We start from the raw sequence: 17,857 nt of genomic DNA, 5'->3' as shown, positions 1-17,857 counted from the left end.
TCATCGAGGCTAACATGCTATTTAGGCTAGCTATATGTACATATTGCATCATTATGCCTCATCTGTAGGTATATTTGAGGTCATTTAGTTTCCTTTAAGTCATCTTAATTCAATGTATATCTCATGACACACTATCTGTATATAATATGGCTTTTAATTTTTTGCGGCTCCAGACAGACTTGTTTTTGTATTTTTGGTCCAATATGGCTCTTTCAACATTTTGGGTTGCCGACCCCTGCTTTAGGGAAATAAGTCAAACACTGCACTAATATGATCCACTTTAAGAAACTGTTCAAACTCAAAGTATTTACAAAGTACAAGGAAGAAGAATTTTGAACCTTATCAAAAAATGAGATCATCTTATACATTTTATGATGCAAAAAACAACTAGTTATTTATTTGTGTTACAGATTGAGCACAATAAGTGCACAAATAAATGTCTTAGCAATTGCTATGAAACGTAAAAGAGGTAGAATTAAATAAGGTCTGCGTCTTCCCACTCCTCTTCAGGCATGTTGGAATGAGAAACTAGGAATATGTGATGTACCATATTGTAACCGTACGCATGTTCCAATTTAAACTGTTGTCATGGGCAAAATACTAAAGCACAACTAAACACACACTAGAGACACAAACGCAGGTAATAATACAGCAAGTACTGGTTTTCTTGCAAAAAGGTTGCACTTTTTCTCATCAGCAGCCTTATTCACATCACATCATCCTGTTGCCTCTGGGACCTCCAGTGTCAGCGCCACAATTAACAAGAGATATATGCATCCTTCCATGCATACTAGTGATATTCAAAGTGATGGTACATACTAAACACATGCCTTCTTCTGTTGAGGTATCACTGTTTCACAGTGGATAAATAATGCATATCGCTCAAATGCGGCATGAGCGCTAAATGCAGAATTCCCCCAGAATTCATCACTATAAGGCACCATCTGGTATTTTTACAATGTTCAAAAATGAAGTCTTAATCTGTTGTATTTTACGGTGGTCCGTCAGGACGCCACCGCCGCCACCCCTCCCACCTCAGGTGGTGCATCACTGTTTACGTTGCATGCCTGCAGACTCTGAACTTGGGCTGGTCACTGTTCACTGCTTGCACACAGCTCTCACATTCACGCCAAAACACTGATGGAGACCCGTGGATGTGATCATGCTGATGGTGATGATGAAGAGCCATCTCACCTTTGCATGTGTGTGAGCTTGGATCGCTCGTCCTGCTTGTGTGGGAAGCGTGGAGCTGAAACTTCCGACTCTCCGGTGCCGTTTGTCGAAACCTCCCCTCTCTTCATCTCTCGCTCTCCCACTGCTCCCCCTCCTCTTTTCTTTTCAATCTGCTCTCCCCCTCCTTGCTCTTTTGCCCATCACCCATTGTTCCATCTGCTCTTTCTCTCTTTTTCTATCTTCTGTTCACACACCTCCACTCTCCCACCCTCACCCTCACACGATATGCTATGGTGGGTTGTAATGTGATTAGATGTTCATAGAGGTGCAATGCGCATACTGCAGTGATGCTCCTGTTTTAATGCACACACATACTCCCAGTCTGTGTGCATGTTAGAGAGAGTGTTTGTTGCAGCAAACTTCCTTCTTCTTTCTCATCTCAAGAAGTCATCATCTTCTTTTACTTGTCGTGACACAGATAGAAAATATATGTTATGCATTTGAAATGAAATCCTATCCAACCACTTTTCCCTTCATAATCATATTCAAATTTGACAGTCTGTTGCAGAGTCACATGCATGAGCACTGAACCCCTCCTGTGCTTTGCTTTTTAGGGGGGCTGGCATTTAGCAGACTGCCGCGCTCTTTTGCATCTGATCTTACCGCAGGCTTTTAGGCAAACTGCTGTGCTTTGTGTTCCAGCCAACACACAGAAATAGATTTAAGGAGTGGGCAGCGCAGCTCCGCAGTAAGGCTAAACTGTCACGATCGGCTTAGCCGGAGTAGGACCCGAACGCAGAGCAAAAATAATAACAATAATAACAAAAGGCAAACTCCAAAAGGAGTGAGGGAAAATAACTAAGGATGCACAAAATAGGTGTGAAGAAAGAAAAATTGCACACAAAAGGTGTGGATAGGAAACATTTACCACTCCACAGCAATGCATGGACAGAGCCACAGGAAAACGAAACGCATGAGTGGAGCCAAAGCAGAGAAGATGAACACGTTCGTAAGGGTGAACCATCAGGAATCTACTGGCGCTGAGTGAACTGGAGAGCTTAAGTAGACAGGAAGAAATGAGTATCAGGTGTGTGCCACAGGGGGCTCCGCCCCGCGACCCAGAAACCGGGCACTGCAACAAAAAGCAGACAGGTGGCAGCAGAGCTGCCAAATCATGACATAAATCGCTGTGCTGGCAAAATGCATCTGCTCTCGACAAGGAATAAGGAAACCACCACAAACTGACACAAAGTTGGGACATTTTCATGAATTTTTCTTGGTGTTGATCAACACGATCAAGAAATCATTGATCTTCATTGATACATTTGGCTTGATCCAACAGACAGCATGGATGACAAAGACGTTGGTTAATAACACTTGCAGCAACAGAACAGGTGGCAGAGAAAACTGACTGATCACCAACTAATAATAGAACCTGGATAAGACTAAGGCTATCAATGTTTAGGCAATGGAAAGCAATTGTATCCACACTCAGCAGTGTATTTGTCTATAAGTAGCAACTACTAGAGTGACATAGAAGTTCATTAAATCATCCATGATACCACAATTTCCTCATCACCAATCCCTAGTGCTTGATGTCTGGTGAGTGCGAGACTGATAGCACTTGAGTTCTTTTAATGGATGTGCCGATCGATTGGCCACTGATCAATATCGGCTGATTTTCTTGAAAACGTATGTGATTACGAAGGATGTATTACCTTGTACCAGTTCCTAATTGGGTCGGTTCAGGAAGATCATTAAGATTTTGGACTAATCATTAGCATTGTTAAGCCTATTTTAGGGGGGCTCAAGCCCCCCTAAAATATTCTTAAGCCCCCCTAAATAATTTGGTGTTTAAAAAAAAAAAAAAAAAACTTTTTTTTTTTTTTTTACAAATACATGCCGACATTTTCATTATAGTGGCCCGAATATGAGTTTAAATAAATAATCATATAACATGTCATTATTCACTCAGTTTCCCCTCACTTCATAGCGTAAGGTAGAGAGCCCCTTTAGTGCGTATCCAATCCATTCCACTTGTTCATATAGAAAATGCCCACATCACTCAAAATCCAGTCTGCATTTTTCTCTGTGACATTGCTTGCGGTCCTTGGACTTGTTCATGTAGAAAATGCCCACATCATTCAAAATCCAGTCCGCATTTTCTCTGCGACCTTGCTTGCGGTCCTGCAGGTGTACGAAGCACATTAGCACACATCACTGCAGAACAAGAACGTGAACGGATGCAAAATGGACATAAGAAACTTTTTCAAGAAAGTAAGTATTAATCACTGCTTGTAGTAAAATGTATTAGCTCCACTTTACACCAGGTCTGTGTTTGACAAAAAGTTATATTCCCGCTCTAAAACAATGCTGCTACTTAGTTAGCTAGTTAGCCTGAAATGCATCATGAAGGTCCTGGTTATTTATAAAGTTAAATGCACACTCTTTTTTGCCATTTGCTATCTTTGGGGTTACTTCCTTCTGGAGCATCAGCTGTGTTTCTCACTTTACACATGGAGAAGAACAGGAGCTGAGCTCATTCACGTATGACTATCATCAGTAGATAATAATAATAATCACTCCACAACCCCTATTGACCTGTAGGAGTCAGGGAAGAGGAGCACAGAAAGTGAGAGGGGAGAGGCCTCTACTGGAAAGGTGAGTAGGAGAATAATGATACATATAAATAAATATTAAAACAATTTTTTTTTTAAATGGCTTATCGATAAGCCATTTGTTTTATTTATTTCTGGGTGGATCATGTTGACTATTGGTCCTCCTAATTGTCAATCATTCTGGTGATGTTACGTAAGGACACACATATATATATATATATATATATATATATATATATATATATATATATATATATATATATATATATATATATATATATATATATATATATATATATATATATATACATATATATATATATATATATATATATATATATATATATATATATATATATACATATATATATATATATATATATATATATATATATATATATATATATATATATATATATTTTATTTTTTTTATTTTTTATTTTATTTTATTATTTTATTTATTTATTTATTTATTTATTTATTTATTTATTTATTTATTTATTTATTTATTTATATAATAGATTGTATTTGTAATCTACTTTACATTTGATTCCATATCTCAAAGTGCTACAAAATTACAACCATTGGCGTTGTTAGGCCTATTTTGGCGTTGTAATAAAGAAAGAAATAAAAAATGGCTTATCGATAAGCCATTTGTTTTATTTGATATATATATATATATATATATATATATATATATATATATATATATATATATATATATATATATATATATATATATATATATATATATATATATGTATATATGTATATGTCCTTACGTAACATCACCAGAATGATTGACAATTAGGAGGACCAATAGTCAACATGATCCACAATATCCTCTAGTATACCTTTAAGTCTTTCATATATATACACTACCGTTCAAAAGTTTGGGGTCACATTGAAATGTCCTTATTTTTTAAGGAAAAGCACTGTACTTTTCAATGAAGATAACTTTAAACTAGTCTTAACTTTAAAGAAATACACTCTATACATTGCTAATGTGGTAAATGACTATTCTAGCTGCAAATGTCTGGTTTTTGGTGCAATATCTACATAGGTGTATAGAGGCCCATTTTCAGCAACTATCACTCCAGTGTTCTAATGGTACAATGTGTTTGCTCATTGGCTCAGAAGGCTAATTGATGATTAGAAAACCCTTGTGCAATCGTGTTCACACATCTGAAAAGAGTTTAGCTCGTTATAGAAGCTACAAAACTGACCTTCCTTTGAGCAGATTGAGTTTCTGGAGCATCACATTTGTGGGGTCAATTAAACGCTCAAAATGGCCAGAAAGAGGGAACTTTCATCTGAAACTCGACAGTCTATTCTTGTTCTTAGAATTGAAGGCTATTCCACAAAACTGTTTGGTATATATATATATATATATATATATATATATATATATATATATATATATATATATATATATATATATATATATATATATATATATATATATATATATATATATATATATATATATATAAGAAAAATTCAGACACCATCTTTGTAGTCATTTTTCTCCTGTGTGGACTTCCGTCTTCCTTTACAATGAGTGAAGCTGCACGGAACCTTGTGTCTGCAATTGTAAATCATTTAGTTTTTAAGTTTTGTGTTTCTTGTAGAATCTATATAAAGTAATATACATTAGCCTATTGTTAAAGTAATGAAAAAAATATCATAAAATAATGAAAAAAACATCATTAAATATATTTGTTTTATTGTATTGTTACATTAATAGCTGTTGTATTATTTTAGGATGGCTTGTTAAATATTTCATAGGATTTTCAGAGGGAGGAAAAACCAAGACATTTAATATAAAATGTAAAATGAATAAATACATAAAAAGAAAAAGAAAAAAAATGGTTAAAAGCCATCGTCCCGGGGAGCATTTCATTTCGTCCCGTGCATTTTTTTTACCGTCCCCGGGACGACGGGACTACATTAATCTCAAGCCCTGGAAGTTACATTTTATTGTTTGCATTATTTGTTTCAGCATTGCACTTTGAAGATGGTCCCTCAGCTCTTTGACAGCTTTGGCTCTTTTTCAGATCAGCAGACGGACTCTAAGTCTTTCTTATTTACAGTATATATAAACGTTTCTCATTTCTATTCAGACTTCCATATATATTTAATTTCCTTAACGGCTTGCCATAATATATATATATATATATATATATATATATATATATATATATATATATATATATATATATATATATATATATATATATATATATATATATATATATATATATATATATATATATATATATTATATACAAGCCAAATGATCCCGATCCAGATATTACTTTAATTCAAGTAATTAAGTAATATTTCCAGGGCTTGAATTTACAACCATTTTAGTCACATATGTGCCCAAAATGTAATCTGTGCAACTTCAAAATATTTGGGAACAAACAATTATTGTATTGTGAGCGAAAGTCGTGGCATTAGCCTTTATGTTGTGAATTAATAACATAGAGAGGCTAATGCCATGACTTTCATTGTGTTTCAGTGTATCTTGAAGGATCATGCAAGTAATTGTTTCTTGTTGATGCTGTAAACAAAATGTCACTGTGCAAACCCATGTTTGTTGTTGTACTGAACACAGATTGAAAATAAACCCACTGAAATAATAATAATAACAATGAATAATTTCTAAGTCTTTGTTAGCTGTTTGTGAAGTTTTGTGCTCGTGCGCTACGCTCGCTCGCATCCCGTGCATCTCCTGGGGGCTAAGCCCCCCCTGTCCTTAAAAGCTAGTGACGCCCCTGGGACTAATGATACTGCTATTGGTATTTATTTTATCCAGCTGACTGTCGTCATTATGACATACTGTCACATTCCGTTCAAGTGTCGCTACTATGCACGGATAGATGATAATTGTCTTGGAATGATCCCAAATAAGGAAGCAGCACCTCACACAAGTTTGTAACACAACAATATTTCTAACCCTAACCCTAACCCAAAAGGCACGCACGCTAATAAGAGTTTGTGTCAGTTTGAAGTGAACGCCTCTTAACTCACGACCGTTAGTACTAAATGCTTCATCAACCATCCTCTATGCAATCCAGTAATCCACAATTCAATAATTATCCACTATTATTTTAAATGTTATTATAAGGGCAAGCAATACAAAATGGATGGATGAGTATGCTGAGTGTAATTGTAATGAATAGAAACTGTGTGGGACTTACAAGACAATGACATAACAACTGCATCGCACCTTGCACATGCAAACATAATTGACTTGTATAAAACAGAAAAAGCAGGTGTTGATAAAATACTTCCCTGCTGTGAGATGTTATATCATGATGTTCCTGCTGCACAACCTCTTGTGCTAGCAAAAATGCAAATAAAAAATGCATGTTTTCACTTTACACAAATGACATATAGAACCGGTTAGAGTACTGATTAATACCGGTATTGATCGGGAATATCGACACTGGTATCGATAAAATGTTAACGATCTAGATCACTAGTCCTGGTCATGACGTTAAAGTGCATCTGGCAGTGGAGGCTCCTTTATGGGGTCTTGGGGCACTAGGTGGTTAACCCCTTTACTACTGTTACCCCAGTTGGCCCTTGGCAAAGGCCTAGTACCTGACTGCCCCCTAGCCAGGTACATGGTGAAGACCTCAACGGCGGAGCAGACGGAAGACGGTAGATTTAAAAACTACCACAACGACTGCGATGGCGGAAGAAGGCTGCAGCAGAAAAGGGTCCCCAGTCGTCTTGGACTCCATGCCACTGGACCCTGACCCGATTCTGTCAAGGATCGTCTGGTGACTGTATGTGCACCAGTCTCCCCACGTTAAACGAAGTCACGCACAGGCATCCTCCATAAAGGGATACACCCCTACCAGGAGGATTGTCATACTCGTTCGAGTGACCGCCGATGATTACTATTGCCAATTAATGCCTTACTTGTGACAGTGCTATGGAGAAGTAGTGAAGTGAAGTGAAGTGAATTATATTTATATAGCGCTTTTCTCTAGTGACTCAAAGCGCTTTACATAGTGAAAACCCAATATCTAAGTTACATTTAAACCAGTGTGGGTGGCACTGGGAGCAGGTGGGTAAAGTGTCTTGCCCAAGGACACAACGGCAGTGACTAGGATGGCGGAAGCGGGAATCGAACCTGCAACCCTCAGGTTGATGGCACGGCCACTCTACCAACCGAGCTATACCGCCCCAGGGGGGACACAGGACGATGAGCACAGAGGAGGGGAAACACAGAGAGACGGCACTGAGACAAGGGCATCGATAGTTTGAGACGTGTTTATTAAACACAAGATAGTGGAGTGTGTAATTTATCCAAATAAGTATGGTGTGAATATGTGTTGTGTTTAACTGACTGTTGCCAAGAGTTGTTGAAGATGCGTGTTGAGCGAGAGGCGGAAGTCCAGGGGGGGCAAGGCAAGCTCGGAGGTCCGTGAGCAAGCGAGAGGTCAAAGGCAGGAGCGAGGCGTCAAGGTTCGTGTCCAGGCGTGAGGTCGAGATCCAGGAAGGCAGCAGGGAGTCCAGAGGGGATCCAGGGAGACGAGACACACAACTCGAAACCAGGAAATGGGGGAACGCTGCTGGATGACGAAACAGGACACAGGACGATGAGCACAGAGGAGGGGAAACACAGAGAGAGCGAATGCACATAGAGCGAGCTAGAGACGTGTAGGCTTACTGTACTGAGACAGGTAGCAACGTTCTGGCACTGGAACTCAGGATGAGCTGGCTTATGAAGCGAGTGGAGTATTCATCAGCGTCAGGTGTGTTGATTTCAGATTGCCTGCAGAGGCGCGGCCGCGGTAGGAGGGGAACGCCAATGGGTGTGTCCAGAGGCACGCCCAGATGAATGAGAGGCGGCAGGAGTCTGAGCCGTAACATTACTATGCCGATTACAAATGCAGATCTTCTCTTGTATTTATTTATATTCTCCCAGCTGACAAGCTGGAAGCCAATTGCGTGTTTTCACACGCTGTGGAGCTGTGCCACTAAGTTAATAATAATCATCTCCATTACGGCAAATAAACCACATTTCTTGATATCTTAGGTAACCATCACAGATGGACGAGGGTAAACATGTTACACACTGAGAAAATGCAGGAGCAGGCATTGTAATTGCTAAGCTAGCCACTAAGATAGCTAGAAAAAATAGAATAAGTGAGTTTGAGTTTGAGTTATTTCTTTAAAAATTGTAGCTGTAATTATGTTGCAGCAGAAAGTAAGCAGTTATTAACAGGAAATCAACAAGTACATTAATAAGAGTCTGGAGGGAGGATAATGTAACAACAGCTGTCGGTGTGTCAGCATTATTGCGGTCAAAAGAGGGCAGCTCCATCCATAAATTGGTGGTAATGGTGGTATATCAATATTATGTTAACAAACTTAGAGAATACGTTTCTGGACACAGCAGGACTTTTAACGGCTAACAAGATTTCAATGAGTAATCTTTTAATAACAGTAATAGTAACTTTTGATTTTGTTCAGCTGTTGCAGTGCAATAGTGCATGCCTTTGCTAAGTCATGCACTATTTACCTTGTTTTGCTCAAATAATTGTAAGTAATAAAAGAGAATAAGTGTTAAATATTGTGCTGATATTGTTAAACTGTCATTAGCATAAATAAATGGAAACATTTGCAGTTAATACGTGTGAACGGTATCTGTATTGGTATCGGCCGATCTCCCAGATGGATGACTGTATCGGAATTGGCAGTACTGATCCCTGATCAAAACACCCCGAGTGTCAGTGGGTTTGTTTTGCATTACATAGCAAGAACATTTGCTGAAATTCATGTTTTTGTCCACAATTTGTGCATTGTCAAATGTCATCTAGAATAAAACGTAAAGGGACCTATGATGATTCTAATCTACATTTAAAGGGGTCATATTATCTTTGTTTTTTTCTACTTTTAAAGCACTTCCTTGTGGTGTACATAACATGTAATGGTGGTTCTTTGGTGAACATTTTTCATTGGTTATGTTTTACTGACCGTTTTCAAGTTGCTTTCTGACCGTCTCTTTAGGATGGGCCGTTTTGTGAGCGATCATATTTGCGTGCCTCCACTTCGTCTGCGTCTTCACTGCGTCTTCTCCCCGTCAGCCAAGTTGTAGTTTTTAGCGCTTCCGTATGGAGTCTACTGACCAGGCCTGGAATTTTGTCATTTTAGGGGCAAGGCCACTTGGCCTTTGGTGTCGTCAACATTTTGAGGGCACAAATGTCAGGGCAAGAAGGCGGTCAAATAAAACAATGATTCAAAGTTCACGGTCATATTTGATGTAGCTTAAAGGTTAAAGGCCTACTGAAAGGATTTGTTTTCATTTAAACGGGGATAGCAGATCTATTCTATGTGTCATACTTGATCATTTCGCGATATTGCCATATTTTTGCTGAAAGGATTTAGTAGAGAACAACGACGATAAAGATCGTAACTTTTGGTATCTGACTAAAAAAAGCCCTGCCCCTACCCGAAGTAGCATGACGTAGTCAGTTGAACATTTCCGCAAAGTTCCCTATTGTTTACAGTGATGGCGGCCAGAAGTGAGAGCGATTCATACCGAGAAAGCGACAATTTCCCCATTATTTGAGCGAGGATGAAAGATTTGTGGATGAGGAAAGTGCAAGTGAAGGACTAGTGGGGAGTGGAAGCGATTCAGATAGGGAAGATGCTGTGAGAGGCGGGTGGGACCTGATATTCAGCTGGGAATGACTATAACAGTAAATAAACACAAGACATATATATACTCTATTAGCCACAACACAACCAGCCCAAAGGACCATTCACCTAACCCAAGGTTCATAAAGCTTATATATTTACCCAAAGTTACGTACATGACACGCACGTACGGGCAAGCGATCAAATGTTTGGAAGCGTGCGGGTAGGACCTGATATTCAGCTGGGAATGACTACAACAGTAAATAAACATAAGACATATATATACTCTATTAGCCACAACACAACCAGAATTATATTTAATATGCCACAAATTAATCCCGCATAAAAACACCTAGGTGTTTGTTATGCTAGCTCCTAGCTCCTAGCTCCCGTCCATATAACCCGCCAATACAATTCAAACACCTGCACGACACACACAATCACTCAACCCAAAGGACCGTTCACCTAACCCAAGGTTCATAAAGCTTATATATTTACCCAAAGTTACGTACATGACACGCACGTACGGGCAAGCGATCAAATGTTTGGAAGCGCAGCTGCGTACTCACGGTACCGCGTCTGCGTCTGTGTATCCAAATCAAAGTAATCCTGGTAAGAGTCTGTGTTGTCCCAGTTCTCTACAGGCGTCTGTGTATCGAAGTCAAAGTCCTCCTGGTAAGAGTCTCTGTTGTCCGAGTTCTTCGATCTTGACTGCATCTTTCGGGAATGTAAACAATGAAACACCGGCGGTGTTGTGTTGCTGACTTCCCTCGCAAAATACTCCGCTTCGCACCGACAACTTTCTTCTTTGCTTGCTCAGCTTCTTTCTCCATAATGCAATGAACAAATTACAACAGATTCACCAATACAGATGTACAGAACACTGTGGAATTATGAAATGAAAACAGAGCTATTTTGTATTGGCTTCAATGGGGTACCGATACTTCTGTTTCACTGGCTACGTCACGCGCATAAGTCATCATCCAAAGGAGTTTTCAACCGGAAGTTTAGCGGGAAATTTAAAATTGCACTTTATAAGTTAACCCGGCCGTATGGTATGTGTTGCAATGTTAAGATTTCATCATTGATATATACTATCAGACTGCGTGGTCGGTAGTAGTGGGTTTCAGTAGGCCTTTAAGGATCAGTACATTTTTAATATGCATTACTTTCAATTACATTAATGCAGCTGTTAATTTCACAGAATTGTTTGTCTTAATAAATAACATTAATATATAAGTAAATAATCTTAATAAATAACATTTGTTTATTTTAATGCTGGATGAAAAAGAAAGTAAAGGCGTGTGAAGTTGGTAGAGTGGCTGTGCCAGCAATCGGAGTGTTGCTGGTTACTGGGGTTCAATTCCCACCTTCTACCTTCCTAGTCACGTCCGTTGTGTCCTTGGGCAAGACACTTCACCCTTTGCCTCTGATGGCTGCTGGTTAGCGCCTTGCATGGCAGCTCCCTCCATCAGTGTGTGAATGTGTGTGTTATTTGGGTAAATGTGGAAATACTGTCAAAGCGCTTTGAGTACCTTGAAGGTAGAAAAGCGCTATACAAGTATAACCCATTTATCATTTATTATAAAGACAGTGCTCTGGCTTTTTCTGCCTTTGGAACTTCTCTGTTACGGCTCAGACCCCTGCCAACGCCGCTCATGCGTCTGTGCGCACCTCGGGACACGCCCACGGCCGCGCAAATCCAGGGATGCGCCGCGCACGTCTCCGCCCTGCTGCAGCCGCCAGCTGCAAACACTCACCGGCTATCTGCACACCTGAGACTGATTAGGGTGAGCCGGATAAAGGCAGGGTGGACCCAAGGATCGGAGCGGGAACTTAGTTTTCTCATGGTGTACCGTAAGCGTCAATGTTTATGCTCTATTCTTGTTTTCCTCTCAGTGGCTTGACTTGTCCCTTGTTTTCTCCCGTGTCCCTGCAGTACCCTCCGTCGCCTGGAAAATGAGCTGTGCGTCTCACTTTTTCCCGGATCTCCCCCTGGACACTGACTGCCTCCCTCGATCCTTGACTTCCCTCGCTTGGCTCCCCTCTTCCCCTGGACTTCCTCATTTCTCGTTCAACACTTGGTAACACACACACTTCAGGTAACTACACACATAGTCTTACACCACGCACTCTTGTATTCTAGTTCACACTCCATTTCCTTAGTTTAGTTGTTTAGTATTGTTTATTATTATTATATATATATGTTGTCTATATATATAATAAATCTTTGTACATACTTCCCCCTGGTGCCTGTTTGCCGTCACCTCCCCTTTAGTCCAACACAACAGTAAGTTCCCGCCAAATTATATTTAAGGACCAGACGGCACAGTTTTTCTTTAGTTCGTCCCCCAGTGACTTTAGCTCCGCCCCCAGTGACGTTTTTTTTCTTCCTCCTTTCTTTTTGCCCCTCTCACGATGGTTTTTTCTTTTCAATCCACCTGGGACAATTTTTCTAGCCCACCTCAGCAAATTCATGGACTGTTTAGCAGTGCTGTAGGGATGGAAGAATTTTCTCGTCGCCTGGACACCCTCCTCCCACCCTTAAAGACTGTTCCTCAGTCAGCAGGAAGCGTCTGGCATCCGCTTTCGGAGGGGGAGGGATAGTACTGGTGGCTGTGCTGGTGTGATGGCGCAGCTGCAACCAGACAGACTTCCCTCTGCCAGACTTATTCCACCTATGTTTCGCTTTTACCAGCCGCAGCCACCAGCCCCTCGGCTAGCCCCTGAGCTAGCACCAGCCCCTCGGCTAGCCTCCAAGCTAGCACTAACCCCCGAGCTAGCACCAATCCCCAAGGTAGCCTCCGAGCTAGCACCAGTCCCGAGGCTAGCCTCCGAGCTAGCACCAATCCCCAGGATAGCCCCTGTGTCTCCACCAGCTCCCAGGCTGGCCCCGACTTCCGCCCCTTGGCCAGCAGCGCCGACCTTCGCCCCTCGGCCGGCAGCGCCGACTTCCGCCCCTCGGCCGGCAGCGCCGACTTCCGCCCCTTGGCCAGCAGCACCGACTTCCGCCCCTCGGCCAGCTCTGCCGCCTTCCGCCCCTCGGCCAGCTCCGCCGCCTTCAGCACCTCGGCCAGCTCCTCAGCTGCCCTCCCCGTATCCGGCTTTGACTTCCGCTGCCGCTTCCACGCCGCCGAAGACGTCTGCCGCTTCCACGCCGCTGAAGACGTCTGCCGCTTCCACGCCGCCGATGACGTCATCCTCTTCGCTGTAGACGTCTCATCCTCGTTTCCGGCGAGACTCACCATGGCGTCGCTCGCGTCCGCCTTACCGACGGCCAAGATGGTGGCCGTTCCTGGGTCGCCCGTCTCGCCGACCTTGGCGGTGAGTACCAGACTCTTGGGCCGGCGACCCACCACCAGTTCGCCCCTCCGCCCTCCCTTGACTGTTGTTTGGGGGGTTCTACTTCCAGGACATCTGGAATCTGTCCATAGGGGGGGGATACTGTTACGGCTCAGACCCCTGCCAACGCCGCTCATGCGTCTGTGCGCACCTCGGGACACGCCCACGGCCGCGCAAATCCAGGGATGCGCCGCGCGTCTCCGCCCTGCAGCAGCCGCCAGCTGCAAACACTCACCGGCTATCTGCACACCTGAGACTGATTAGGGCGAGCCGGATAAAGGCATGGTGGACCCAAGGATCGGCGCAGGAACTTAGTTTTCTCATGGTGTACCGTAAGCGTCAAGGTTTATGCTCTATTCTTGTTTTCCTCTCAGTGGCTTGACTTGTCCCTTGTTTTCTCCCGTGTCCCCGCAGTACCCTCGATCCTTGACTTCCCTCGCTTGGCTCCTCTCTTCCCCTGGACTTCCTCATCTCTCGTTCAACACTTGGTAACACACACACTTCAGCTAACTACACACATAGTCTTACACCACACACTCTTGTATTCTAGTTCACACTCCATTTCCTTAGTTTAGTTGTATTGTTTATTATTATTATATATATATGTTGTCTATATATATAATACATCTTTGTACATACTTCCCCCTGGTGCCTGTTTGCCGTCACCTCCCCTTTAGTCCAACACAACATTCTCTTAACCATTAAACTATTCGTTCTACAGGGACAAACAGTATCGGAAGCAGTCATAAACAATTATTTAGCCCTAGTTTAACCCATTTAGAACTGGGAAAGCATCTGTCATTTTAGATTTTACTTGGCTAGAACAATGCAGATATACACTACCGTTCAAAAGTTTGGGGTCACCCAAAACATTTTGTGGAATAGCCTTCATTTCTAAGAACAAGAATAGACTGTCGAGTTTCAGATGAAAGTTCTCTTTTTCTGGCCATTTTGAGCGTTTAATTGACCCCACAAATGTGATGCTCCAGAAAGTCAATCTGCTCAAAGGAAGGTCAGTTTTGTAGCTTCTGTAACGAGCTAAACTCTTTTCAGATGTGTGAACATGATTGCACAAGGGTTTTCTAATCATCAATTAGCCTTCTGAGCCAATGAGCAAACACATTGTACCATTAGAACACTGGAGTGATAGTTGCTGGAAATGGGCCTCTATACACCTATGTAGATATTGCACCAAAAACCAGACATTTGCAGCTAGAATAGTCATTTACCACATTAGCAATGTATAGAGTGTATTCCTTTAAAGTTAAGACTAGTTTAAAGTTATCTTCATTGAAAAGTACAGTGCTTTTCCTTCAAAAATAAGAACATTTCAATGTGACCCCAAACTTTTGAACGGTAGTGTACAATCTCAAAATGTCATTTTGTGCCCCACTAGAAACTTGTATACCTGCTATTTTTAACATAAAATAATAAAGTGTTTGAAACTAGCCTACAGAACATTCAAAATAGAACCCATGCTGAAGTGTTCCTTTTGCCCACGATAAGAACACTTCCAGTCATAGTACACTCAAAAAGAACTCATGTTTAGGCTAAGCGTTCCTTTTGCCTACAATGACGATAACATGTGAAGTTAATTATTTTTATATAGCACTTTTTTTCAAGAGATTCGAAGTGCTTTACATAATGAAATCCATTATCTACATCTTAAGCTACATTTAAACCAGTGGGGGTGGCACTGGGAGCAGGTGTCAGGCTTGGGCGAATGAAGGGACTCAGATGCAGAGATGGGAGGTTCTAAATAAGGCTTTTATTTTGAAAATAACTCTTAACCTCTAGAGCAGAAACATTTACAATCACTATGAGGTACTACTATGATATCAAAATAAACGTTTCCAACAAGGGAAAGAACCAAAAATCACTCCAACGGAGGAATTGACAAAAATAAGACAAATATTACTAGCAACGAATCTGCTATAAAATTTTTTAACAAAAAGCGCTCCAAACGGAGGAAGAAATAAAGGACTATGAAAACTTACTACACTCACAATTATTCTAACAATTATATAAACAAAAAATCACTCAAACTTTGAGGAAGGAAATGTTAAGGAAAAATCATAACTCACCACTGCGGTAGAAAAAAGTTAAATAACGAAGGTCGCTCTGAGGGAGGAAAAAGTTAAACTCAAAATTACAGCTAGACAAATGCTGGATTAACAAACGTGGTCGTGGGACGAGGCAAGACAAGAACATGAGCTTGGATGCAAGACAGGCACAAAGGATCGAGACAATCTGGCACAGAACAAGGGGAGGGATGGGCTTATATGGAACATGAGGGTAATGGGAAACAGGTGGAAACAATCAAGGGTCAGGGATGACATCAGACTGGTGACACAAGAGAAAGGGCCCGTGATCTGAAACAAGAGGAGATGCTTTTCAAAATAATACATTCAAATCACAAGACAGAAAAAACCAAGACAAGACTCTCCTCACCGCGGTGTGACAGCAGGTGGGTAAACTGTCTTGCTCAAGGACACAACGGCAGTGACTAGGATGGCGGAAGTGGGAATCAAACTTGGAACCCTCAAGTTGCTGGCACGAACACTCTACCAACCGAGCCACGCGGATTTATATTATTTAGTGCATGGCCAGGGGTGTTTTCTTTATGTGGTTTTCATTCACGTTGAAGTAGCGTGGTCGAGTGGGTGAGAGTAAACTGCAAAACCCGTTTGGGAACTGAGGAGACCAATTTTTGAAGCTTTTCGGCTGGAATTCTTTCCCATTCTTGTTTGATGTAAAGCTTAAGTTGTCGTATTTTACACTTCATAATGCGCCACACATTTTCAATGGGAGACAGGTCTGGACTACTGGCAGGCCAGTCTAGTACCCGCACTCTTTTACTACGAAGCCACGCTGTTGTAACACGTGCAGAATGTGGCTTGGCATTGTCTTGCTGAAATAAGCAGGGGCGTCCATTCATCCATCCATTTTCTACCGCGTGTCCCTTTCGGGGTCGCGGAGGGTGCTGGAGCCTATCTCAGCTGCATTCGGGCGGAAGGCTGGGTACACCCTGGACAAGTATGTATGTACAAAACCAGTGAAGTAGGCACGTTGTGTAAATCGTAAATAAAAACAGAATACAATGATTTGCAAATCATTTTCAACTTATATTCAGTTGAATAGACTGCAAAGACACAATATTTAAATGTTTGAACTGAGAAACTATTTTTTTTTTTTGCAAATAATCATTAACTTAGAATTTAATGGCAACACATTGCAAAAAAGTTGGCATAGGGGCATTTTTACCACTGTGTTACATTGCCTTTCCTTTTAACAACACTCAGTAAATGTTAGGGAACTGAGGAGACCAATTTGTGAAGCTTTTCAGGTGGAATTATTTCCCATTCTTGCTTGATGTACAGCTTAAGTTGTTCAACAGTCCAGAGTCTCCGTTGCCGTATGTTACGCTTAATAATGTGCCACACATTTTCAATGGGAGACAGGTCTGGACTACAAGCAGGCCAGTCTAGTACCCGCACTCTTTTACTACGAAGCCACACTGTTGTAACACGTTTGGATGGCAACATATGTTGCTCCAAAACCTGTATGTACCTTTCAGCATTAATGGTGCCTTCACAGATGTGTAAGTTACCCATGCCTTGGGCACTAATACACCCCCATACCATCACAGATACTGGCTTTTGAACTTTGCACCTATAACAGTCCGAATTGTTCTTTTCCTCTTTGGTCCGGAGGACACGAAGTCCACAGTTTCCAAAAACAAATTGAAATGTGGACTCGTCAGACCACAGAACACTTTTCCACTTTGCATCAGTCCATCTTAGATGAGCTCGGGCCCAGCGAAGCTGGCAGCGTTTCTGGGTGTTGTTGATAAATGGCTTTCACTTTGTATAGTAGAGTTTTAACTTGCACTTACAGATGTAGCAACAAACTGTAGTTACTGATAGTAGTTTTCTGAAGTGTTCCTGAGCCCATGTGGTGATATCCTTTACACACTGATGTCGGTTTTTGATGATGAACCGCCTGAGGGATCGAAGGTCACGGGCATTCAATGTTGGTTTTGGCCTTGTCGTGATTTTTCT

General features: G+C 41.3%; 1 protein-coding gene across 1 annotated transcript in view; it reads right to left on the bottom strand.

Moving 5' to 3' along the window:
• The window catches only part of c1qtnf4 (C1q and TNF related 4), an 87,008-nt gene extending 85,688 nt beyond the window's left edge, over positions 1-1,320 (bottom strand). Inside the window, exon 1 of the mRNA XM_062030576.1 lies at positions 1,195-1,320. Coding sequence (XP_061886560.1) covers positions 1,195-1,301 — 107 coding nt within the window. The 5' untranslated portion in view covers positions 1,302-1,320. The remainder of the gene's footprint in view (positions 1-1,194) is intronic.
• Between the last annotated feature and the right edge of the window lie 16,537 nt (positions 1,321-17,857).

Source organism: Entelurus aequoreus, linkage group LG02 (assembly GCF_033978785.1).
Source record: "Entelurus aequoreus isolate RoL-2023_Sb linkage group LG02, RoL_Eaeq_v1.1, whole genome shotgun sequence".
Taxonomy (NCBI): Eukaryota; Metazoa; Chordata; class Actinopteri; order Syngnathiformes; family Syngnathidae; genus Entelurus; species Entelurus aequoreus.
This window is presented reverse-complemented; position numbering and strand designations above follow the sequence as displayed.